Source organism: Acromyrmex echinatior, chromosome 5 (assembly GCF_024713525.1).
Source record: "Acromyrmex echinatior isolate Ae372 chromosome 5, ASM2471352v2, whole genome shotgun sequence".
Lineage (NCBI taxonomy): Eukaryota > Metazoa > Arthropoda > Insecta > Hymenoptera > Formicidae > Acromyrmex > Acromyrmex echinatior.
The window spans coordinates 5,073,655-5,101,145 of NC_141856.1; the positions used below are offsets into that span (position 1 = coordinate 5,073,655).

At 30.5% G+C, this 27,491-nt stretch overlaps 1 protein-coding gene across 1 annotated transcript; it reads right to left on the bottom strand.

Moving 5' to 3' along the window:
* On the bottom strand, nucleotides 1-27,004 carry hbn (aristaless related homeobox homeobrain). The gene is made up of 4 exons (XM_011068721.2): nucleotides 23,709-27,004; nucleotides 13,019-13,284; nucleotides 4,648-4,735; nucleotides 1-2,146 (listed from the first exon to the last, which is right to left on the bottom strand). Exons 1-4 carry the CDS (start codon nucleotides 23,779-23,781, stop codon nucleotides 1,683-1,685), a joined length of 891 nt encoding a protein of 296 aa, XP_011067023.1. The 5' UTR covers nucleotides 23,782-27,004; the 3' UTR covers nucleotides 1-1,682.
* Nucleotides 27,005-27,491: the final 487 nt, after the last annotated feature.

Consider the following 27,491-nt stretch of genomic DNA (forward strand, 5'->3'; position numbering starts at 1 on the left):
TTCTTTGTAAGTTTAATATATTTCTTTAACTTAATGGGTAACCTACATATTTACACAAAGTCTATATTGATATATATATTACATATGTATACATGATATTATATATATCTAATGTCCATATGATACATATATTTTACAAAACTCTCTCTCTCTCTCTCTCTCTCTCTCTCTCTCTCACTCTCACTCTCTTTCTTCACTTAATACGTACTCCGGCGATCCTGTACGGCACTTGATCTTTTGGAAGAAATTTTACGCAGCTGCACTCATCTGTCTTTTTTACATACGGGATAAGGCAGTTGTGACACAGGATGAATATGATATATCGCAATTTTTGTATATTCTTTTAAAGAATTAAAACATAATTAAATTCAATTTATAAATTATTAAACAATGATCTAATAACATAATTAACAACAATTAGTCCAATCAGGCCTTACATGTTGATTTATTTAGGAATTTGAGAGAAAAATATAATCAATCTCTGATATGGATGAAGTACATTGTTACGTATTGTCAAATAACCTAGTATAATGCTAATAATTACGACGCAAATAATAGTGCATAACTCATTATATAATGATACCTGGTTGCACTATGTATATTGCTATCCGTTAAATCTTATTTCGATGTTTTTTCCCTGATCACGAATAAAAATAAACAATCAAATGTCTCCTCATAAACTGCTAGCTGTAGTTTTCCGAAATATTGTACTTTATATATATATATATATATATATATATAAAACTTATTTAATAACAACAAAATAATATTACATATGTATGTAATATTATATAAAATATAATTAGATAACACACGAAAATATTATACATATTTGTATATTAAAATATTTAAAAAAATTCATGAATGAAACATTTAATTTCTATTTATAAAAAAAAATAACAAATTATTCTGTTATTTTTGTTGAATAATTCTGGAAAAATTTAGTTATTCACTAAAAGTCTCTATTAATTCAAAATGAAGTATTTGTATTTTTGCCTTGAATTTATTTTTAATTAAGAACGTATTTGAATAAATTAATTCTCACAATTTTAAAGTCTCTATGTCTCTAAATCAAAAAGGTTGCATATATTCAATCAGCAACTAATTATTATTGATTTATAACTGGTAAACTTATTATTGCGTCTTATGTGAATATTTAATTAGCGCTGAAGTTGTGTAGTCATTGAATCTATCGATTGGACTAAGCTGCTGATCGAATATGTTCAAAATTGATAACATTAATCGATATATCATAACAAATATCCAAATGTATCAAATGTAGTCTGTTTTCTATTCGAATACAGTGGATACACGTTACTCGAATCTTAAGTTCAGATTCTACAGAGTGTCCCGGAAGAAAACACAAAAATAAAAGAATTCTTTGTTGTAATGGAAAGCTTTTTTCTAATTTTTCTTTTTATTTTAACTTTAGAATACATTGGCAAAAGCCAATGTTTTCTCCCGGGATACATCGCATATTAAAATGCCTATCGAACTGTATGATCGACACGACTCCATACTCTTGCAGCCCTGACAAACGAAATAATTTTCTGACTCATACAGGATACTATAGGATTCGTGGATGTTTACGCCCGAAATGTTTACGTTAGTATCAAACGGCTTTTGGACGACCCGAAGAGGTCTTTACAAAGGTATTTACAAAAATTTGTAAGCTCTCACAGTTAATTGTCCGCCTTGCGTAGCGCTTCTTCCGCCTTTACTCTCAGCACTTCCGCGCTTTGCTTCCTGATCTCGTCATCGGACGACGCCGAGTCCTCCTCCCTGTCATTCTTCGAGCTTAGGTTTTGTGGTATGCTCTGCACTCCGAGATTCAAGGGATGACCGTGTAAATGGCCGCCCAAGGAGTGTCCGTTCACGCTGCTGTGATTTAGTGACGAGCTCGGATTCAGGCCGACCGGAAGCATCGTGCCGAGTGACGCCAGGTTCTGCGGCAAAGGCAGGCCGATGTATTGCGACAGGAGTGCGTGCAATGGCGGCAACTTGGGTGCACTCGGTGGCCAGGGTGACGGGAAAACCGGAGGTATGAACCAGGGAAACGCGCCTGTCGGCGGACCCGAGGAGTCCGTGCCGGGAACACCGCTCGCCGTTTGCAACAGCCGTGCGTGGAGGGACAATTCGTTAACACCTGTAAACAGAATTCCAATGGCCTTGCTTACTCCTTTCATGTTACTCCAAATTCTTTTTTGTACAAAACTAGATCGACTTTCCGTTTCTGAACAATTTATACTATTTTAACCCAGAAATAGTCACTCGAAATATTTTTTACACCCCAGCAGCGAGAAAATATAAATTGTTGTAAAATATTATTTTATATTAATATTGTTTAATATATCATTCTCTTATTTAAAAAAAGTAACACAACTCAAGAACATGAATAAATTAAGTAAACCTTATTAATTGTCAAAAGTGAACTAACTTGATTTCATAAATCATTACAATTCTGAAAAAAAAGTTTCTTAAGAAAAAATCGTTAAAATTATCATAATTTAAAAAGAGGGGATCTTTTTAAGAATTGTGAAACGATAATGACATTTAATCAGAATATAATCATTTTGCCAATATTATTATTTGATTAATTAATAAATTTCTATCAATTCGAAAAATAGTTTTCTTCTTTCTCTGATTTTTAATTTTTAATTTTTTTAATTGTGTCAATTTTGAACGATTTTTTTAAGTAATTATTCTTCATAAATCTTTAAATATGCATTTAAAGATTTAATTACTGTTCTAACTCTTTAATTATACTGTTTTAACTCTTAACCGACACAGTCGCAATAATTTCTCACTGATTTGTATTCATCAAAGTCACAATAATTTTTATTAGAATGTCAAATTGACACTACTTGACGTTACACAAAAATTTTTTTATTAAAAATGACTGGCGTTTATACATTTATACATTATTTGTCATTTGATACACTGATAAACCGTCATGCAACACCTTGCTTTTCAAATATTTCTAAGAACTTGCACCATTGCACGATAATAAGATAACCATTTTACAAGTTTTTGTGCGCGTTTAACGCGTGATTATGACTCAGCAATATTTATACATATTCTAGTAATGCGTTTAAATTGTATTATAAGTTATAGCAAAATTATTTTTATATTTGTTTTTACATTGAAAGGGACCGAAAACGTTGGTCAAAATTGGTCTGCATAGTAAAAATTTTTTAATATATTTAATAAATATTATATGATTTACGCACTGACAACCGCGCGGTAAACTCTTAATTGGCTTTTTATTATTACTTACTTCTTTATTAGATTTCTTAAAAACTATATGTGTATATTCTCGTTTATATTGTTTAAATAAGCAATTTCTGTCAAAAACTCGCAATAAAAAACGTATATTAGTTAAAATTATATTAATTGAAATCATTATTTTTTTAATGCTGTTATAATAAGTCATTTAATTATTTATTCCGTTTAATATTTACTTGATTTCTATTAATTTTTTTCAGAAAATTATAATTAAATCCATACCCATAATGTTCTCGAATATTAATATAAAGGGGAAAACATTTAATTGATTTAATCATATATAACATGATATCAATAATAGTGACTTTAATTGTGATATAAAACATCCTAAATGATAGTTAAAAATTAGAATTTTTGAATTGGAATAGGACAGCTTTGTTTTCCTTCTCTTTATTATTATTTTTTTTTTCATTAGAAAATATGAAAGGGATTTGTTATAATAATTATTTTTCAGAAAGTAAAGTATAATTAGTATAACAAATATACATTTTATATATTTATATGTTAATATATTAAAAATTATTCATGAATAAAATATTTATTTATTTTTTGCTTATTAGAAAATAATATAAATTTTTCTGTTACTTTTGTTGAATATTTCTAAGAAAAACCAATATTCATTATTCTAAATTCAAAATACGAAAAGAAATCGAGAAAATCTCTTGCGGTTAAATATAGTTAATAAACCTGATCATCATTATATGATATAGGAATATTGCAAGGTTAAAAAGTCATTAGACTATTTTTACTGCTAACATTATCCATTCGATATACAATCTTTATTCAGAATGCTTCATGAAAAAATAATCGCGACGAGGTTTCTATTCTATATTATTTGCACGTGATAGCTGCGACAGCCAACACTAAAATTAGACGTAATTGTCGCCGATTGCATCTACCCTTCGTAACTTGCGCCCTATCGTCCTCTCATGCACATATTAGCAAGCGTAACGCACATGTTACTATGTTACTATAAAGCGAGGGAGTAACGATGGACGAAAATGAGCTTTCACGATTATTTAATTATTAAAAAAAAAAGAAAAGCGAAGAAAAAAGGAAAAGGCAGCGAAAAAATTTACTATTGTGAAAAAGAACGGAAAAATGTAACCTCATTTTTTATTTAAAAAACATTATTTATCTAAAGAAACTTAGAGGGTAACACAAATTATGCGACACGGGGAAACATTTAAATCATATTATGTTTCAAATAATTTTGTAAAATTAAGTGTCTAATAATTAACAATCACACGCAAGAGTACTTTTTTTTAAGTAAAAGTTTTTAAATTAAAAGTTTCCCTTTTTATTTCCGATGTTAGACATCGCATTGTTTCAGAGATCACTTTAAATTATCTTTCAACTCACCGCCTTGTTCAACGTGCATAAAACTCGTATCTCTGCCTAAAGCTTTTTCCTTCTTGCGCCACTTTGCACGCCGATTTTGAAACCACACCTGAAGCAAAAGAAGAATATTTTGTAAGATAAACATTTAACGCAATCTCAAATAATTAGCAATAAGAATATTGTGCAAGCATTGCGAAATAATTTATTACGATCTTTAAAAATTTTAATATTATTATAGTCTCAATTTGTTCAATTAAACTGTTAAAAAGTAATTCGTGATCTCTATTGACTACGAATTATCAGAACATTAAGATATTCGTCATGAAGATCCAAAATTGACAGAAAAGGGAAGCTCATGAGAACCCCAAACGCGCGTATCAGAGCAGTCAACAACAAAAGCTTGCTCTCGAGGTTGATTAAGCTAATTGTTAACAATTATCCTGATTTCCTTCGTACCCCTGAGTGCCAGCAACCCCTGCCTCCGGCTCTATTCTTGTCTACCCCTAACGATCCTATCGTTGATCCGGTTGCCGTATAAATACTTTCGCTTTCTACCCGAGCTGTTACGAATTTTCGTGGGTGCCAGAAAAGATAGTGGAAAAGAAAAGAGAAAAAAAAGGAGAAAGATTTTATTAGACTTTTAGTTTGAGAAAAAAAACTGCGCAACATATATAGTAAAATATATAAAAATATGTGAATATATAATTTAAACATCTAAAAAAAGCCTAAACAGATATAAATAAATTGGCGATAAATACTTAAGCATATAATAATATTAATATTTAGCAGTTTTATATAATTAGTATTATAATTGTTACAAATAATACCTATGTAAGATTAAATTTCTTAAAGGGAAATAAATCAACAGGAATTATCGACAATTGCAGATTGCCAATTTCTCCGAATTGGCATTATAGATCAGCAAATCCTTTTACACAATAAAGATACGCACAAAAAAAACACCGGCCACACTAAATTTAAGAAAATCGGGCAAAAATTAAAAATTCACTTTATTTTCAGCTCTTATAGCTGTCATCTCAGGTTATAATTTCCTTGGTGCAAATTCTATAGGTCACACGTACCAAATGACATCTTTCTCGGGAGCGTATGACATGCACAAACAATTCTGAGTTTGAAATTGTAATCCTGAGCGAAATTATAATCGAAGGCCTAACAAAAAAATTTTTCAAAATTAAAGTCGTTTTTTTGTATAATAATTAATCTTTTTCCTCTTTTACAGATTCAAAAAGAAAGATTCCTTTTTCAGAATTAAAATATACACAATAATGTAATTAAAATATACACATGTATGTGAGATGGAATTTATTCCAAGAACAATAAAAAATTTCGAAATTGAAATTTTAAGAAAATTTTTTTGTTGTTCTTGATATAAATTCCACCTCGCAGACACATATTAATGCGTATACTTTAATCCTGAAAAAGAATTTTCAAATCTGTAAAAGAAGAAAAAAAATTGTTATATAAAAATTACGATTTAATCAATAACAAACAGCTTTACAATTCCCTTAATAATAAAATTAAAGTCGAACTCTTTTGCATCTGAATAATTCTTTTCTTCGTAAATGAATTTATTAGATTGGTAAAAAATTAAATTCATAAGAATAAATCAAATAAGACAAAGAATTCTATTTTTGATCGAAACAAATCTTGATATTTAATAATATTCATATTTACAAATACATTTTCTCAATTCTATAAAGTGCGCTGATTCGATTGGTCGAATTTAAAGTGCAATAATAAACTGAAACCAAAAATAAAAATCACATTGTCTGTTAATTTATCATCAATTTATCACAAATTAATATATTGATCGTCTTTTCTTTGAAAAAGACAAGCATCTAGAACTACAAAGGTTATAATTTATTAGAAATGTGATTTAATTTTAAGGATTTTGCAAGAAATAACATTAATGTCAGTGTTGTCGAAGACATTTCAATCACAGCTATTATTTTTTAATGCTTTAATATTACTCCATTTAGTCGTTTACTAACAATAAACGTAGTAAATATCGTGTTTATATCATTTAAAAAATGGAGTTTCCTAAAAAGTATTTTCGATATGCATTGCTTTTGTTTTTTAATCGGAAGAAAACGTTGGCTGAAGATCACAGAATTCTAATAGAAAACTTATGGTGATGTTGCTCCATCAATTAAGACATGTAAATATTGGTTCTGTTGATTCAAATGTGGTGATTTCAATATTAACGACGAAAGCTGAAAAATGCAGATTTGCAAGCATTATTGGACGAAAATCCAGCACAATCCACTTCAGAACTTGCCAGAGAATTAAATGTTGATCGTACAATAGTTATTAAACGTTTACGAGATATATTGTTTAAATAAATCAGTTTTTAAGAAAAAAATCTCTTAAAACTAAATCACATTAATCTGTATAATATCATGTATAGTCGTAGGATAGACGGTTGTAACAATTTTTCAATGAATTTCAGAACTCAGTCTTGCTCCTATAGAGAAGTTAAATGTAAATGGTTAAATCTTTAAGATGATTCTTTAATAAAATGTCGAAAATTTGGGATGCCATGGCCCACCCAAAATTACAAATATCTACATAATTTAGATAAAATATTAAAATTACGTGTATATCTAATAAAATAGTATGGAATATAAATTAGTAAATTAAGAGCTGCCATCTTCATCAGACGAAAACAAAATAAGATAATGTTTGCTTTTGTTACATTTACAGGGTGGGCCATCTATTGGTACGTTTTTGAATTTCGTCGTATGGCAACACCGAACGAGCTACAGACCCGAAATTTTGACAGTTTATTAGTCATACCGTCCGCGGCACGAAACAACATGTTTTCTCTTGAAGAGCGTTTTGAAATTTTAAAAACTTATTTTCAAAGTCAGTGCTGTGTCGCCGAAACTGTACGAATTTTGAAAAGAAATATGGGTCGTGATAGAGCACCCACCGAAGGAGCTATACGCAAATTGGTGAGGAAAGTTCGTGAGAAAGGGATGTTAGTGGATGACATTATATTACGACTGTTTTGAGTGAAATTGGCGCCGAGGTAGTCCAAAATGTCATTAATAATTGGGGTGACCGAATGGCATACTGTAAGGCCAGTAGAGGGAGCCACATGAACGAAATCGTTTTTCATTCTTGACGCGGATACTTTTAGCTTCACAACAAAAAAAAAATTAATAAAAAATATCAATGTATGCTCATTTGATCGCATTTTTAAAAACGTACCAATAGATGGCCCACCCTGTATATGCAAGTTTATACACACCTAAATATCTTTCCGGCCGTTGACCTATTATTTTTTTATGACTATTAAAATTGTAATTTTTTACAATTATTGTAATCTCGTTTTTGAGAAAAGTCTATGGTAAGATTTGTGTGCAGTTAATCAAAGAAGCGTTTGCGAGCATTATCTGTCACTAATTGTAAATTATACGTAAAAGATTACATTTTCAATATTCTTTTTCTCTCTTATTTCATCGTTAACTTACCGAAGAATTTTACACGTGTCAATTTCGGGCCTTCAACTTCATTATATAAAAAAATTATGTATTTCTATAATAACTCGATTTATTAAAGAATCACCTTAAGTAAGAACCAATCGTTCAGTGAGTAAGCTACATTCATCGAAAAAAAGTGTTACAACCATTCTGTCCACGACTGTACAACATTGATTTGAAATCCGAATGAAATGACGACTTATAATGACTTCTTGGATCGAGAAAAATTAGCAAGTTTGTTCGACAGATTGTAGAATAAAATTAAGGCAACGTGACAAAATCAAGAGTACACCGAGAGAAAGAAGTGGCATTGAGAAAGAGAAAAGAGGAATAATGTTGAAGTTCGGGAAAGAGATCAACGTTGCGTGACACGAGGGGGAGGGGCAGGAAATTCAATTGCCTAATTGCTGTTAATTATTTAATCGCTCCTGAATAGCCTAACGGTTAAGTGCTCGCAAACCTTGCATCATTTAAGCGACCCACCACGAACTCGAAAGTTTACAAGACCAACGCGTTTCCATAACCCTACCCTTTTAAACTCTCGAACAATTTTACCGTAGAAATTGGCCATATTTCTGCAGACTGTATGGTACATGTCGATCTACGTTACATTTATAATAAAATTCTTAAATAACGCTTTGTCAGTTTAATCTCTAAATATGGTCCTTCTATTAAACTTTTAAGTTTTTTTTATAAATTAGCATAATGCTTTCCTTTAAAAAGGACCTCTATAAATTCTCTTTCACTATAAATAATATTGTTTATTAAAAGAAATGTTTATTGGTTTATTCCATTAAAAGCCATTAATAATTTAATTAAAAAATATTAAGAAGAATATATTTCTCGACACTTAAGTTGTAATAATTCAATATACTTATAATATATAACTCATCAATTAAATCTTTGATATATTCTTTCTATCAAACTATTAAGTTTTTTCTAAATTAATTTAATGCTATCCTTTTAAAAAAAATTTTTTTATGAACTCTTTCACTACAAATAATATTATTTATTAAAAGAAATTTTTATTCTATTAAAAATCAATAAAAAATATTTAAAATAATACGTTTCTCAAGACTTTCTCGTGACGATTGAACACACTTATATAATTTGGAAATTGTTATTATCATGATATTTGTTTTAGATAAAAGCTAAAAAGTTTTAGATAACTAGAAAGATAAAGAAAATAAACAAAAAAGGATGTTAAAAGAAGATACTATCTTTTTAACGCATTTAACTTAAATGAATTCGTGAAGAAGTCGCGTGGCAACGTCCATTATACCTTTAACTTATAAAAATTCCATCAGAATGTCCGGTGATGACAAATCATCTATCGAAGCATAGGAAACGTCAAAAATGACTCGCGATTGCATTACCATACGTGCCCGATCGTCGATACATCGGCCAGCCGTTAATACTGAAAAATGGGGTAATTTCGCATCTGGAATCGACGCGTGAGTGGAGGGACTGGAAGGGGTATACGGAGGATTTCCTAGATTGAAATAAAGTGGCCGTAGCACCACTGTGCGCCGCGGCGGATCATTTAGCGGTTTTGTCGAGCGACAGCCAATTGCCGGCATTGTCGCTTCGCTGTACCACAATGGGCCAATCGGAATGCTCTCTGTCTCTTTTCAACATCATCGTCACCCTTCCGCCAGTGGCCTCCCCTCGTATTCATCCATGGTTACATACGTATAGAAAATGCATGCGTAAGTGTGCGTTCCTCCTCTAAATATATAGTTTCTTTGTCGCATACGTTAAAATGAAACAATCGAATCGGGTGATTCTAGAAACGCAATGATTTGAGAATATTCCAAGGGAAATCGATAAAAGATTCTTTTTTTATTTGATATTTGTTAAAAATAATTGCTATAGTATTCTTTCTATACTCATTTACATGTAATATATACACATGTGTAGATACCACTTGTACCCATTAATTTCATCAACACTCAAACGAATTATCAGTTTACGAATAATTGGGGCTACCGATATAATTTAATTATTTACTCAGTACACAGCGACATTTAATTGCAAACTGGAATATTTCTTGCATTCTACGAAAATTAATTTGTGTTTCATATAATACGTATTAAAAGGAGATAAAGGGAAAGTACATACAAATGATCGCGTACGAAACGATCCGTTCCGTTCTGTGAATTGAATTACACCCCAATGCTGCAACGTACTTGAATTTTCAAGGACGCCGGTTTAAAATCTAAAGCAGATTATTACTCTACACGAGGTATAGCTCTTCTTCTGTGAAATTAACTATTGACGAATTCGAAGCGTAGTGTGTGTTTCGCAAAATTACAAATGGAAAACGGCGGCACGATATTTCACGAAACAATAGTCTCTAATTAGTTAAGTGACTTGCGCCTTAAGGCTGAGTCGCCAAAGTGTAATCCTGCAAGCGCTCAAGGATGCTTCTGATATTCCTCAAACTTTGCACAATCTACGTATAAATCGATCTTCGTGAAAATTGTTGCATGTGAAAATTAGTCGACGCTATCAATCATACATTAATCACATATCATATACATTAATCACTGTATAATTCCATATAACCATTTTATTAAGACAAAAAATAAATTCTTTGTAAGTAACAAAATAAATTTTTAAACTAAGTTATTTCTGCGATTTTAAGGTGCTAGTAGCATTATTATGAAACAACGATCAATTTAATTGTAATATTATTTTAGCTTTAATTTATATATAATTGCGTTTCAAATTCAACAATAAACGGCACACAATTTATATAAGTGAAAGATGTAGAATTTACATATATGTATAAAAATATTATTTATTTATTAGACATTAAGATCTATCGACCGTGCATTGGCCCTTTCCTTATTCATTTAAAATCAATTTTGATTCATAATTATAAACAAAAAAGTATTATAATAATTATTCAAACATGTTTTGTTACAAACGTTATTTATACAACATTTTTTGTTTACATTTTTTACTTATCGCCATGTAAGCAAAAAATTATTGTGCCGAATTTTTTTAATAATCCTCATATTTAACATCAAATTATGCGCGAGCTCCGAGTTAGCCTTTTAAATTTTTATCCTGCTTACCGAATCTAAAACTCGTCATTAAAACTACTTACGAAACTTGCCACTATCAAATGCGCGAAACTCAACGACACTCGCGTGCCTCACGGGCTTTGTGAATTCGTCCAGTCAAAGCGACGAAAGGTTAATTATACTTCTGCAACTGTCTGGCAAAATCTGGCCTGACTTCTTTCCCTCATTCTCTTCAAGCCGCATTTGTAGAATATTTGAATCAGTCATTGCGAAAATTTGCATGAACTAATATCACTTGAAAGTATATGATAGTCGAAGTATATGATAGTCGTAGAATTTCCTTTGTTTGTAAGAAGTTTGTAAGAATTTTCTTTATTACCGTAATTTTTTTCATTTATATTTGTATACATCTCCTGTATTTTTATTCCCATAATATAGAAAAGAATTATACAGATCTCAAAATTATATGGATTTCTGTTTATATACAATAGATTAATTCTCATATTTTACATATTTAAAGTTACATTTAACGGTTTTCTTTATCTAATATATTCGTATACTCTTTTTCCAAATTAAGAGCCGTCTCATAAATCACTGTAGAGTTATCAATTTAAGGTAGACTGGCCCACCGGACAACCGAGCAAATATCCGATGAGTTCCTAAAACAAGGACTTAGAAAAAAAAAAATTGAAAACGCTTTTCTTGGAATTCATCACATATGGATTTTTCTACTGACAAGTACCTTTTTGAGGTCCTAATTAATTTTGTCGATACTATTTACATAATTGTTGAAGGTGTAACGTTATGTTTGAGTATTTTTCTTTAAATAAATTACTATTTATTAATATTTAAAAATAAGTAAATAAATAAATAAATATACAAATAAATATAAAAATATATAAATACACAAATAAATATATAAATGAACAAACAAACATTTAATTAAATAGCTATTTGTTTATTTAATTATGTGCGTGGCACGTCTAAAACTTGCTACTTAAAATATGGGGCTCCTATTATCATTTGGCCTTAAAACATTTTTAGTCCCAGTCCGCCTCTGACCAGCCGTATATTTTTAAGAGAGTGCACGTACTCTTTTTAAAGTCGTAAAACTTTTGATCGTTAATTGAAATTGTACATTTATAAAATTATATTAATAAGAATTGTCAACAAAAATTATACTCTAGAAATTTGGTTTTATTAAACATATAATTTCTTATGCATATAACGCTTAAAAAATTATATCCCCTCTTCTATTTCTCTGGATCATTATCTTTTTTAAAAAGTATACTTTTTTCTTGTAACCCAAATATGATAACTCTAGTGGTGATCTAAACTTTCCAACTTACGTTATATATTTTTACCTTCCTGTCTAAATATTTGCAAAAATTTGTCTTATTATCAATATTTTTCATTTATACATTCTCTATTTTTATTCCTGCGCGCGCAATATAGACAAGAATTATATAGATTTCCACATTGTATAAATTTTTTGTTTATATAAATTAAAATCCTCATATTTAACATTATATTTAATTTTCATATCTATACTCATAGATATTTTCTATACCTTTTTCTATACCTTTTTCTTTTCATATTAAAAACCATTATACTACCAAACTCGTTTGGTATCTTACTGCATTCCTACATAGATTACTTAAAATCCTTTCTATCTACACACTCATATACCCTTCTTTTCTCATATTAACAATCGTTGTAAACTTTCCAACTTATTTTGTATTATTTTCTTTCTATCTAAATATATTTGAAAGAATTTCTCTTATTATCGCAATATTTTTCTTCTTGTACGGCATATTTCTTTCTTCAACAATTAAACTAGTTGGTAAAAAATACCTGTACTCTAGCTTCCGAAAGGTCCAGCCTCATCGCCAGTTCCTCTCTGGTGAACACATCCGGATACTGCGTATTGCCAAAGGCCTTCTCAAGCTCGTGCAGCTGATAGGTCGTAAAAGTTGTACGCGATCTTCGCACTTTGCGTGGTCGGTCGGACTCACCCAGATTTAAGGGATCGTGCAGCGCGTCGTTGATCTGATGATCGCTCAGGTGACCGAGCTCCATATCGCCACCATCAACCACAGCATCAGACGATGTCGCATGGTCTGAAATCAGTGATACGCAAAATTCTAAAGCGCACGTCGATCTCATCTTGATTTCCTCAAAGAACATTTTTTAACGAAAAGTTTCGACAAAGAATATTATTGATTATCTAATATTAATCTTTAGCATACGTAACGATTTTCCGATCCTTTACTTTTACTTTTAAAAGAACGGTTTTACTAAAATATCTAAAAATATTTAGAAATAGGTAAAAATCTTCCGGATAATTCCGCATGACGTTTATTTTGTTTTCATAAAACAAAAAATATAATTTGATATTTTTACTATGAGTTGATAGACCATAAAAAATTCATAGGGTCGCAGATGCATATCACCATGTTCACCAAAATAATTATTATGTAGAATGTTAAAGGTTAATTGCTAGAATGTCAAAACTTTTATATCGCTATTCTATTTGAGCGTCCTACACAATTATTTTGACAGTTCAACAAAATTACTTTCATATCTGTTTCTGACTAAATTTTTAAATATTTCTTTAAATATTTTCGGCAAAATATTTCTTTTCATCTACACACGATGAGTCATTCGTCTGGATTAATGTTCATTACTTATCAAATATATAAATATTATTAAGTGATTTTTGCATATACTTTGGCATCTTTAAAAAGTATTTATAAGGTTATGTATTTAAAAAAAAAAAGAAAGAATGTAGTCCATTATTTAACCAGATGCTCTTAGTATTTCAAAGAAGAGAAATACACAAGATGCAAACGCACTATTGTGTATGTGTGTGTGTGTAAGGATGAATAATAATTTAAAACCAATAACAAAAAATGCACTAAATGAATTAATGTATTCAGCAGAAAATTTCTTAACATATGTTTACTTTATTTAGAGCTACATGTCAAACATAACGTGACATCGAAACAAAGGAACTTTTATAACTAATCGAAAGGAAGATTACGTTCCGTAAGACGCGAGAATTTGTAATCCTCGAAATTTATTTGGCGCATCCTCGCCTGTTAAACGCGCGTATATGTCAAACGGTACGTCCGATACTTGAGCGCGGGAAGCGATCGGGAGGCGATTAAGCCATATCGCTCGCGTTGCCAAAACGAAATTGTCGTTTTGCCTGATATGCCAACTCTGGCGGCGGTGGCGGCGGCGGGGAGATACGGGCGCAATTTCATTTTTAAGCCGCACAACGACCGGTACCGATATAACCGATACGCCGATGACGTCCGATCGGCGGATTTGCCAATTTTTAAGCCTCACCCGACGCTTCATTCTCTCTTTTTTTTTTTTTTGCACCGCTCCATACATCTGGCGGCGTCCGCGTGTACACGCCCGCGAAATACCCTACAAATGTAAGTGCGCACATTATACGTATGTGCTCGACAGTACTTAAAAGCCGTCGCTGTCAGTGATTAGCAAATATCACGAGTGCATACTGCCTACACCCTTCCATCTCCTTCTCCTCTCCCTCTCGCGATACAGCAACAAGCCTTGCAACCCCTCCTCCCGTGCAACGCATACCCTTCCAAGCTTTCTGCGATCGCATCCCCCCGCCTCGTACCCCAGTCATATTTCCTACCATGATCACTCGTTTCGTCTTTGCGCGAGCATTAACGAGGGCTTAAAGCCCTATTAAAGTAAACTACACATAGACATAGTAGTCGGATATATAGATTGTCGATTCGTTTCAGGTGAGAAATCGAATCGCGTGATATGTTGATTTTAAAATAAATGTTTCTTGCGATCATTATAGGATAATCACGCATGAAAGATAAAAGTTTACGAGTGAAAAGTAAAAATTTTATGATAAAGATAGTAGAATCTTCTCGAAAGTTTTGAAACAATTAATTTATCAGTAAATTAAAGAATCATATTTACATTATTTATAATTTATATTAATAAATGTAAAAAAAAATTATTCATATATTCTATTTCTCGTATTTAAAAAAAATTTAGATAATTGACGATTATCAACGACGATTATTTCAACGACTTTGCCATAAAACTTGCAACTCTACAACGGTCAAATCAATACGCAAAAAAACGTTTGAAAAACGCTCGTGCAATGCGCTTGATATTGCACGAACGCTCAAATAATAACAAATCGGTTGATCTGCATATAATTTCAAAAGGCACTTGACGGCGTTAAAAATAAATTCATCGTAACGAGTTTTAAAAACGAAACTCGCAGAGAACGAACCATCGGCATGTGATATATCATACCGCGAAGATATCATACCGAGCGCGATATTCGCGTGAGCAGAAAAGTGTGGAAATATCTCACGGGTTCTCTTCGTAAAAATATATATCGTGGTAATGTCGCGGCGAAAGCAATGTAGCCGGTAAAAATTGAGCATTGCAATAAACCTTGTTACCTCTTTGACACTTGTAAGAAGCGATATATTGTGTGCGTGTATATACACACGCGTCACAAATTGCCACGCGATTTATTATTCCTCTTTGAACTTTCCCTTGTCGGTAATCTTGATAATAATACACACGCGATCTTTCTCTGACTTTCTCGTCTTTTGCGAGACAAGCATCTTTCTATAGGTTCCTTGTAAAATATCGAGATGCTTTTCATGCGGTTAAACTTTTTTGCGAAGAATTTCGAATGGCCGGTATGTCTTTTTTTTTTTTTTTTTTTTTTTTTAATATAATATCACCAAAGTTTATCAGTTATCAGAAAATATTTAATTTCATTTTTTATTTTATCTTGTGTAGCCGTGATATTTTATATTTAATATTTTATATTAGAGAAATACAATATTTTACATAAATGGAATACTGTTAAGTCTGCATGCTGTAAACGACTCGAACTATTCGATCTATTGATGAAACCGACATGGATTGCGCCCTCATTACTACCGCGAACTAGGCTAATTATTAATTAGCTGACTACGTATAGCTCTTTAGATTAATATACCTATTATAATTGGATAACGATCTGAGACCGAAGCGGCAACTACAAAGCTACAACTTCGTCTACATCCGCTTACGTGCACATACCTTGACTAGGTTCACATTAAATTATAATCTGCTTCGTAAACGTTTCCCTCGAAATCAATTCACATTACACTGTGCCACATCTTCGAAATATAATACTCACTTTAATAAATAAAATCTATCTCATTGAATATTATATATATATATATAAAATTTCAATTAATTTTTATCATAAATTAGCTGGCTCTTACCATTCCTCCTCAATTAACTGCTAAGTTGTTTAGTCAAATATTTAAATACCGTTACCTTTAATTATATTTTATTTGTACGGTATAAATATAAAATAATGAATCTAAACACAATCTAAATAAATATTGTTTTAATCTCTTTTTAATCAAACTATTTTTGAACTATGTAGAATTATGCCTGTTATCTTAAATATTTAAAATATCCTATAACACAAATAAATTCTATCGAGAGAAACTGCTTATGCTAGATATTTTGATGTTTCTTCCGGCCCCTCATTAGTTTGCTTATAACTTGAATTTGTAATTTTGAGCACTTCAATTTAACAAATTCGGTCGGCAACCGAAATCTTTTGTAATCTTTTCGAATGACCGTGAGATCATACGAAGAACCCCAGCAACACGCATGCGGATCCTTTTGCATGCGTCTCCGCTCGGACTAATTAGACAAGCATTTACTACTCATGCGTAATAATGCTAATCCTACTTTTCGGTGTCAATACATAGCCAGCAGTTGTGATAGGATGAATCGGGATACGATTGAAAACGTATGTACGCCACCGGCGCGGCGGCACAAGTACGCACGCACGCACGCACGCACGCACGCACGCACGCACGCACGCACGCACGCACGCACGCATGTACACATGTACGCATATACGTACGCACAGAGAGAGGCATCGTCGTACTAATCCAAGCTGAATAGAGAGATTTCAATGTTTTTATGCTGGGGCACAATGGAGTACCCACTTGATGCTTAGCTCTCCACTGCTTTTTATTAAATCTACGGTGCGCCGACGCCTGATGTGGACCAGGAGACTCGGGCAGAGTAGGGATAGTCGAGAGGGTGAGGCTTGCAGAGCGAAATTAAAAATTTATTTACCGTGCCGATCGGGCACATGTCGAATCATTACGTCGTGAGGCGCCAAAGAAATCGCCTGCGGGCATAAAGTCATCGATAAAAACGTCCGCATAATTATTGAGATGATGAGGGGAATCGCAACGATTCATAAATTCACGAATTAATAATTTAACAATTTATGAAAAATATTAATAAAAAGAATAATAATAGTCGTGATATAATCAGTGGACGCAATTTATAATATTTCAGTAACGAAGTTTTTGATCTTATATTGTTTTGTGTACCTAAACGCGTATATTATTCAGCCTTTTGACTTATGTTCTCGACCGTATGAGCTTTTTCCTAGAAAATTGTTTTATCTTAAAGTGTTATTCTTGGTATCACGTTTATAAACGGCTCTTAAACCTTCCATTATATGCGACAATTTCAAAAATATAATATAGTAAAAAAAATCATAATGTATTATTATGACAAATATACAATAAAATATGGGAGAAATCCTTTCTTCTTGTTCATGTTTATATTTATTGTGTATAACGACAATTTAGAAATAATATCCCAGTAAGTAAGAAACATTTCGTTGCTGAAACAATGTTGTTGAAATGTTCCAAAATGTTTCTTGCTTACTGAGATATTATGTTCCTGAGAATTTTGAGAAATACAAAATTCATTATTGTCACGTTGAAATTCCCTGGAGACCCTCGATGGTCAAAATTTTATAGCTCTGGTATTTAGCTCAATCATCATTTCTTAAATTGCAAAAATTTGAAAAGAAAGAAAGAATCTAAGGCTGAATGAAAAAGGAATAGGAATCAAGTGAATTTATTTTATTTTTACAACTTGTCTTTAACAATAATTGGAGAAGAATGAAAAATATTTTTGTATGACTAGACCAATTTGGAATCATTTGTCCTCGCGATAGAGACCCGTGCGCCTATGCGTCTATACGGATTATACGCTTAAGCGTTAAACGTTAAAAGGGATTTGCGATCCGTTCAGTCGACGAAATATACTTTCGTGAGACAGGAGCGGATTATAAGTGGCCGAGGACTTTACGCTGAAAATCTAATAAAATCCTTTAGAAGATTTACGTTAATACGCCGGCCACGAGCGTTCCATGAGATAAAATGCGACGAAACTATGTTTTCAAAAAAAATATTATGAAATGCGCATTTATAAAAATTTATAAAATACAGGTCCCTTAGGATTCCTATGTGAAAACGCATAAATTTAGAGAGAAGATATTTGTCTTGAATACACTGGAATAATGTGAGTAAATAGACACGTCATTATTTAAATAATGTATGCATATTCATTTTTCAAAAATGAAAAGCATAGATAATCGCATAAAGTATGTTATATTATTAATACTTGATAATGGTCCCTGTTGACTCAAATAAAGATTCGATTCGTGATTTTATAATCTGATTTAATAATTTCAGCAATAAAGCTGTTTACTAACGTTTTCAAATTATTACAGAACTCTGTCGTGCATTTTTATTTTATATTAAATTTTATTTCATATAAAATTCCTGATTCGTATATCTTTTTACTCTCTTTTTCTCTCTCTCTTCCTCTTTCTCTTTTGTAAATATATAATGGTAATAAAATAATAATATAACAATAAATGTAAAAATATCCATGGCCAGAAAATATCTACAATTATTATAGCAAATATAAATATATATATATATATATATAGAGAGAGAGAGAGAGAGAGAGAGAGAGAGAGAGAGAGAGAGAGGAAAGCCCCCTATTATGAGATAGGCGCCTAATACGAGATAGCGGCGTTTTTGTTAAACTAATAAACGCTATCTATTGTTCCACCATGAATTTATTGCTCTTGGATTGAAAACTATTTAGTATAAAATTCATTATTAGATCATGCCTGTAGTTATTGTATAAAACAAGATTTTAGAATTTGGATATCTTCAAGTTTCATTGAAATGAGCCTTTATACCTTGTTTATTATTTAATAAATAAATATTTGGCAATAAATTTTTCATGTAGTGATAGAGTAAGGTTGTACTAATAGAAAAATACGGAATACGTTGAATTGTTTAATTACAGAAGTTAGATTTGATGATCGTAAAATCATAAGGCGTAGAAATCATAATATGAAATACCAATGCTCCTATGTTACAGTGAAAATCGTTGCTAAAATATAAATGTTATTGTACAATAATAAAAAAGATAACTGGAATAAATGTCAAATGCCTATTTCTACGATGCTTGATTCCAACTATCTGAAGACGAGTTCTGCGTATAATCTATCTGCGCATGCTCATTTTTCGCGTACGCTAGCTGTGTTTGTTTGTATTTTAAAAATATTAAATAAAGTTTTTTAATTGCAATACTGATACTTTGCGTTTTACTATCGATTTCTCGGGGCATATCATATTAGGAGCACAATTTTTTGACTTTACAATTTGCTCACTTTTTACATTTCTTTAATTAAAAAAAAATGGAGTTTGAATTAAATTTGATATAACGTTGTCTTAAAGCTTATTAAATTCCCTTCAAAATGACCTACTATTTTTTAAATTCTGCCTATAGACTTCTAGCATTTATCCAAAATGAACTCGGTATCTCATAATAGGGCCTTTCTTGTATATATATATATATATATATATATATATATATATATATATATATATATGATAATTGTAAAATAATTTATTTTTAGAATTGATTATGAATATAATAGATATACAACGACATATAACGTAATAGATACAAAACGATTCGTTTCTGAGAATTTCTGAGAATATACAAACATTGCAAGCATACATAAATTGCGTTTCTGGTAATTTATACATTTATTATAATATCCAGAACATTGTTCGTATGATTATTTTGTGCTTGCACGTTACGTGTAGCATTTCTGTATTTGTATACTGCACAGAGACAATATACGTCCAATATATGTACATATGTTGCGTGCCTAACGCCATGCTGTAAATTCGCGTTACAGCAGTTATCATTGATCGCATATAAATAAAAAATTAAGTAAATCCTCCAGTAAAATATATCCTTCATAAAGGATGAAAAATCCAAGATAAAAATATTATCAAGCCGACTATTTTAGATTGTAACATTGAAAATAACGTTATCGCGCGCGCGCACGTTTATCATTATATTAGATACGATCTGAAAATCAGGATGCGTTCGCCATCTCTTTATTTTGTATTTTGTCTTTCAAAAATGACTTTTTGTTAATAAAAAAATGTTAAAAAAGAACATTATTTATTACAATTGTTTACTCTCAATACCTTCCTAAATCCTAATTTTAATAAATCATAATTTTACTTAATTAAAAAAATTTAAAAAAAAAGAAAATTAAGAAAAAGAGCAATAAAAAAAGAAGATCCAAAAAAGCAAGCAATAGAAAAAAATCATAAATAAAAGTATCATATAAAAATAAATACAAATTTTATTTTTTAAACCTGATAGTAACGAGACATTTTCGTCTAACCGAGAGTTTTCTTTAGCTAAACTAAAATAAATAAATCATAAAGTATAAAATTAAGTCATAAAGTTATTACACGTTTTATAAAATAAAACATGTTTACTTTCATTTCATATTTGATACCTTTTTATTGCTTATATCCTTGGCCTTGTATCCTTCTTTTAATATTGTTTTGCAAAAATAAACTTTATATCTATGTATATTCATAAAAAATCTAGTTTTTAAATTAAATATTTAATTGCAGGTGTTATTAAGTTATTAAAATAATTATATAATTCTAATTAATTCTCTGAAGCTTAAAAGCCAGAAATAGCCTCATTTACAACAGTTTATAAAGTAAGTTATTGATCGCAATATTCTTCTATTAAGACAATATTATTATATAAAAAAAAAAACAACTCGAGCGATAAAAGGCAAAAGCGTGTTCGTGCATCTAATAAAAATGTGGGGTACAACGATCGCCGTTTGTTTTGTTTGCCCATAAGCCACGGTTGTAGCTCAACCTGTACACGTAACAATGTAGTTCTTTAAACTTGATAACACGATTCATCACGCCATGACGATTCTGCAAAAGTGAACGCATCGAAACAATCCGCTGTTCGTGCGCCTCTCCGCAATCTAATCACGCGCATGCAATTTACTACTCGCGTGTCGCAACAGCGTGTAGTAAATTCACGTTACACCGATCGTCGCCACAGATTCTATAACCCGCGACGACCTAATTACGTTACGTTGCCTTTAATCGCACAATCCTAAGGTTAGCGGTGTATTCTATGAGATTCATATCTTCCCTTATCGTACCGAAGTTTCCAATTCTTTCAATCTGCAGTTAAAGTTAAATTTCTCAACTCTCTCTCTCTCTCTCTCTCTCTCTTTTGAGATTAAAATAAATTTCCGTATTTTTTTTTCACTTATTATTTGCACACACTTATACGTTCCCTTTTACAAACAATAAAATTCTGAAAAAATAACGACAAAAATGTTAGAATTTTCTGTAAATTTTTTTTCGAGGAAAATAAAATAGATAATTAACATTAAAAGTTCAAAATTGCTATTAAAGATGATCTTATTTTAATATTTGTACATATGAGATTCTTTATAGATACATATTTTAATAGGGCTTTATGTAGCCTTTTTTCGAAAATATATATTAACAGAAATTAATTATAAAATATAAATGATAATACTGAAATAAATATATTTATTTTTATTTATGTAAATTATAAATATTTATCTTTATATTAATAAGTTTTACTAAATTTAATTAATTAATTTCTGTTAATACTTTTGAAAATAGAATAAATAAATCTATATTAAAATATTCCTATAAAGAATCTGGGTACTTACATATACATATATCAAATCGAGGTCATCTTTAATAACTTCAAGAATGAGTTAATTGTCATTTAAATAATTACTGCATCGTGTACTCTTATCAAATAAGAAGCCTATTTTTTATGACTAAACTAGTATACACTCGTATTTAAAATGAAATAAATAATATATATATATATACATATACAGGGTTGGCCATATTCGACGGAAAGATCTGGCAACAACTGTAACTTTTGACAGAGATGTTAGATCGAGTAACGACGTTTCCCATGATTGAAAAAAAAACATCTTTCCGTCGAATATGGCCAACCCTGTATTTAAAATTTGACGAAAGTGAAATAAAAAAATTGTTAATATAGTCCAGACATGCAGTGACAAAAAGCAGATATAATAATCGCATTTTACCAGAGTGTGTCACCTTAAGATAGATATATAAGTTAAATAAATAGCAACGTAGGAATGTGAAAATTTTATTAAAAGCTCTTTTAAATATAATCCCTATCTCATAAACAAATCGAAAATTAATAAGTATTCTGTTTACATCTTATATAGTGTAAATATCTTCCGAATTTTAAATGAAAGTTTGTATTCTCTATGTTAATTCGTTATTTATTCGATCAGTGTTTGCTCACTTCTAGATAACCTACTTTGTTACAGTGAAAAAAAAGCGTGCCCGCTCTTTTTCACGCGTGGTATCGAGGTAATAAAATCTGTAACGGACTTCCTTGTTAACGAGTCAAGTATTCCGAAAGCGAGTGAAGTTTATCGATCTTACGATCGTACACGTTTGTTACGTGAAGACGTGATTGTTTTATCATAGTAAACGTGTTGTAAATTTTAATCTGAATATATAATCAATTGGTTAACAAATAATTAAAAAGAAAAATACTTATATATAATTAAAATCTGTATAACAATAGCAACAATAGAGAAATAAAAAAAACAAAATAATTAAAGATGTCATGTAACGAATTAAATATGTTTTTCGAGTTTAAGGTATTATTTTTCTATGTAAATAATATTTTATGTAATGTGAAATGATGAAATTGGTTCGAGAAAGACTAGAATAATTTATCGATAATAAATGTTCACGATTAAAATCATAATCAATTATTGCAGTAATTCTTAGAAACGATTTTTGTATAATCAAACTTTGCCAAAATAAAGTTAAATAATGAATGTCTCTTATTAAAAATCATCATTGATTATATAGTAATAATTACAAATAACTTTTTCAATAAAACTTTGTCAATGAAAAAATTAAAGTTATGTTATTACATTGTAGATATTCACATTCAATCTTATTTCAACAATTTTTTTTTGTTTCTTAAAATTTCATTATAATTACAATGTAGATAAGCGATAACAGAATATTATATATACTGAACTTTAATATTTTGATTTAATGGAAATGAAACATGTATGTTTATTTGTTTGTTATTCTATTAAAAAAAAAACGTTTCATAATTGAAAAATTTATTTTAATCAACATAGAGCATACAGAATTCTGTAAATGGTTCAAATTTATTCATACAAATAACTTGCGCGTATTTCTTTGATAGAAAAAAGAAAGATACTTCTACTTCACCGTACCTCCATCTTTGTCATGACCCAATATTTGATCGATGCTGTACACATTTTTCTTCTGATTATAAGTCTGGGCCATATCTGAAGTAAATATCGTTCTTCTTTGGAAATCACTGTCGTAAGCTCCCGCGATTTGCAAATAAATCGCACTACTAAATGACAGTCCTTGATCCACGAAAATCACTGGCAAATCATAAATTCTCCCGGATGACACGCGCGCAAATTGAATCTGCCGCCGAGTCGCGTGTGCCTCCGTCGAATGCGTTTCAGACGGAAGAGCATACGCGAAAGGAAACGAGCGAACGAAAGAAAGAAAGATAGGGAATGAGGAGAGACAGGAGGATGCCGAACGTCGTTCTCCACCTTCACGACTCAAAATGCGTCAATCGACGGCGCACCACGCACTGGCTCGTCGGACATGAAAGCAGCCCTTAATATCGCGTACATCAGCCCCACCTTGCAACCCCTAACACCGCCATATTAGCCCCTCGGCCAATGGGAACGCGTGCTTTTCACCCAAAGCCACCCCGTAATCGGAGGCTGAATGAAGCCTGGGCGGGGAATATTTTGCCCTTTCCGCGTAAATCCCCGGATTTTTTCTGGTTCCCCTACCCGTCTCACCCTCCCTCCCTGTCCGTCCGCCCTCTTGCCGTCTCTTCTCACTCTTTCAACCCTTTCCTCTCCTTCTACGTTCGATCCATCGGCCGATGTTCATCTTCTTCGTTCCTTCTGTCTTCTTCCTTTGCCCCATACGTTCTCCACATCACTTTCTTTCCTCGTTCTTTCTATCTTCATTTTCTTACATGATTTTTTTTATCTCTTTTCCTTTTTCAAAGACGCCAAATTTTGTCGATTATGGATAATTCAATGACAATATGTCGCGTTACATAATTTTATTTTCAATTAAGAATCTTATATTTCGATTTTATTCATGCTGCTAAGTAAAATTGTTATGTATAAAAAAAGTAAAATGTTAAATTATATATAACACTTTACTTTTTTAAAAAAGTAAGCAATGAGCAATATAAAAGTGATAAAGAGAAACGATAACATTTTGAGTTTAAAAATTAATATTATTTTACACATTGATCTAACAATACCTAATCTTTCTCTTTAAATTTCCTCGTTTTAATTTTCATTTTTTTAAATTTAATCTTTATTACAAATTTTTAATTGGTTGAGGAAGATTCAGTTGAAATGCTCTTATATTTGTTGAAAAAGCTAGTTGTATTTCTTTTTTTTTAATTTTAATGGACTAGTTTTTATTTGTTGGTCTAATTATTTCCTTATTTCTGAATCTCATTTTTATCACAAAAAAAAAATAAAATTATATTCATTTGAAAAATAACTCTATTCTTAAACAACTCATAAATCTGAGCAGTTTATTAGTAATAAATTTATAAGAGCATATTAGAAAACAATAACTACGTTACACACTTACAAACAAATAAATATTACATAAATATAAATATAATATAATAAATTTAATATATAAATATAATAAATTTTATTACCAAGTCTTTAATTATTGAAAAAGAAATTCGTATTTTTTACAGATTATTTCTATGTTGCTCAAGACAATAGGTATTCTTGGAAAAATTGTCGAAAAGATTCTCTAAGAGGTCCTTCAAATATTCTTCTGAACTACGATCTGTTTTTACTTTTGTCTGACTCGTTTCTGATTGTGCATCATAATACAGCTCGAAACTCTTTCAGGTATTTTTGTCGCTTTTAGTAAAACACACACATAGACACACGTGCACACGCACACACACCAGTACACACATGCACAACCTCAAGTATAAAATTTATGAAATATTTCTAAAAACATATTACACTCTTCTAGATTTTATCTTACATTATAAGTTGTTTTTAAGATAAAAAATGGATAACGCATATTAGTGATAAAATTACTTATTAATTAAATTATTAGTAATAAAAATATCTGGAAACATTTCAAATTATCGCACATGCAAAATAGAATAAAATCCAGACTACCAACTATGTATAATACACCGATTCAACTGTCAACTCTAAACTCTGCCAACTTATAATAAATCAATAAAGTTGATTCATTATATATGATTGGTTTATTATATATCAACAATCAAAATTGGTAATTGGATCGGTCTGTAAAGTCAGTAGTTTAATATGGGCTTAATACACAGACACGTTCCAAGAAATATTTTGCAAGGTTCGTCCTCAGAGGGAAAGATATATAGCGATGGCAAAAAAATATAAAAAGTAACAACTATGTTGTATAAAATTAATATATATAATTAAATAAATTATTTTATAATTATTGGAACTATAAAGTAATTTAACTGTACGATAGATAAGTTAATAAATAATCTTAATTTTATTCTCAACAATTAAAATGTTTTTTAATTATTTTTATTAGGGTGAAGAGGAATTTAAGGGGAGCCTTTAATTTTTTTTCTTTTGATTTTTTGACAGAAGATATTTAAAACTTAATATAGCACTTAATCTAGCATTGGGTGTTTCCAATTTTCTGTTATTATTTCTCCGATGCTCTTAAATACATTTAAATGCACGATTTAAACTCAGCAATAACTTTAAAAAATTGAAAATAAATTAATCAATAAAGACTCTTGATATCAAATAAACAATATATATAATAAAAAGAGCATGTAAAAGTCAGTTATAAAGATTGTATAAATAACAAATAAATAAAAAATTAAGGCTATAAAATCCTGCTATAATTAAATTAAGTGAAAATAATAATCGCAGCATAACATGTTTCGGTGGTTAATTTGAACCATCTTCAAATGTCATAAGAATGCATAAATATTATACATTGAAAAACAAGAAGTAATAGAAATGTTGTAAAAATGCGTTGTGCGATGCCCGAGTGCTTTACTGAGTACACGAAATTGTTCGCAAACGATTGGAAGATCGATTGTTGGTGAATTCGATAATCTGATAAAAATGATGGGTATGATTAATTGATAATATAATACAAAGTATACAAACAGAATTGTCACTTCAATAAAAAAAACTCACCAAGCAGATTAATACTTGACAGATTAATGCAATAACTCACTCCGATGTTTCACATGATATAAAACCAGATGTTTAACAATTAAATAAAATAGTCAGTGGGTATAAGTATGAATATGAGAAGCCACTGATGTTGTCAAAGTTAAAAATTAGAATCGGAACGATAGTAAAAAAGCAATTAATAGTCAAATGATAATGATTAATAGTCTCGACTTTCTAAAACTTTTAATACCCGGCCCGAAGCAAAAATACGTCCACCTCAAGCAAGCCATTCATAGAGATTAACAATCAAGATGGTAAAGATTAAATTATTTATTTACTCATTGACGTATATTAATTTATTTAACTGTGTATTTTAATTCTACATATAACACTTGTATAGTTGTCACCTGTACTCTTTAAATTCTCTGGAGTGAAATCTCATTCTAAAGAGTGAAAATTAAGTCAGTTTTGGAAAAGTGTGGCCCAATTTTTTATTTTTTTAAGAGTAAAATTTCACTCTTTAGAGTGAAATTCACTCTAAAACTTTTAAAGAGTTTATAAAAGAGTTGTTAAAAGATTAAAAAAGCTTTTATAATTGTCTATGTTTTTCTCTGAGTGTAAATCTACGAAAAATAAGTATAAACGAAGACTTCTTTATGGAGAGTTCTTTGTGAAGCTTTCCACGCTCAGAGATCCTGTGAGTGTTGAATTTTCACATCCAGAATTCGGGATATTTAAAAAAAAATAGTTAGTTTTTGACAAATTTTGAGTGATTTAACAAAAAAC

What these genes read in the sequence shown, in the direction of transcription:
- hbn (XM_011068721.2), bottom strand. Translation starts at nt 23,781, where the DNA reads ATGGCCCAGACTTATAATCAGAAGAAAAATGTGTACAGCATCGATCAA. An exon ending in TTTCGGAAGCTAGAGTACAG is followed by an intron (nt 4,736 to 13,018) that starts GTATTTTTTACC and finishes CTTTTGCTTCAG; the next exon opens with GTGTGGTTTCAAAATCGGCG. An exon ending in TATGCACGTTGAACAAGGCG is followed by an intron (nt 2,147 to 4,647) that starts GTGAGTTGAAAG and finishes TTCTGTTTACAG; the next exon opens with GTGTTAACGAATTGTCCCTC.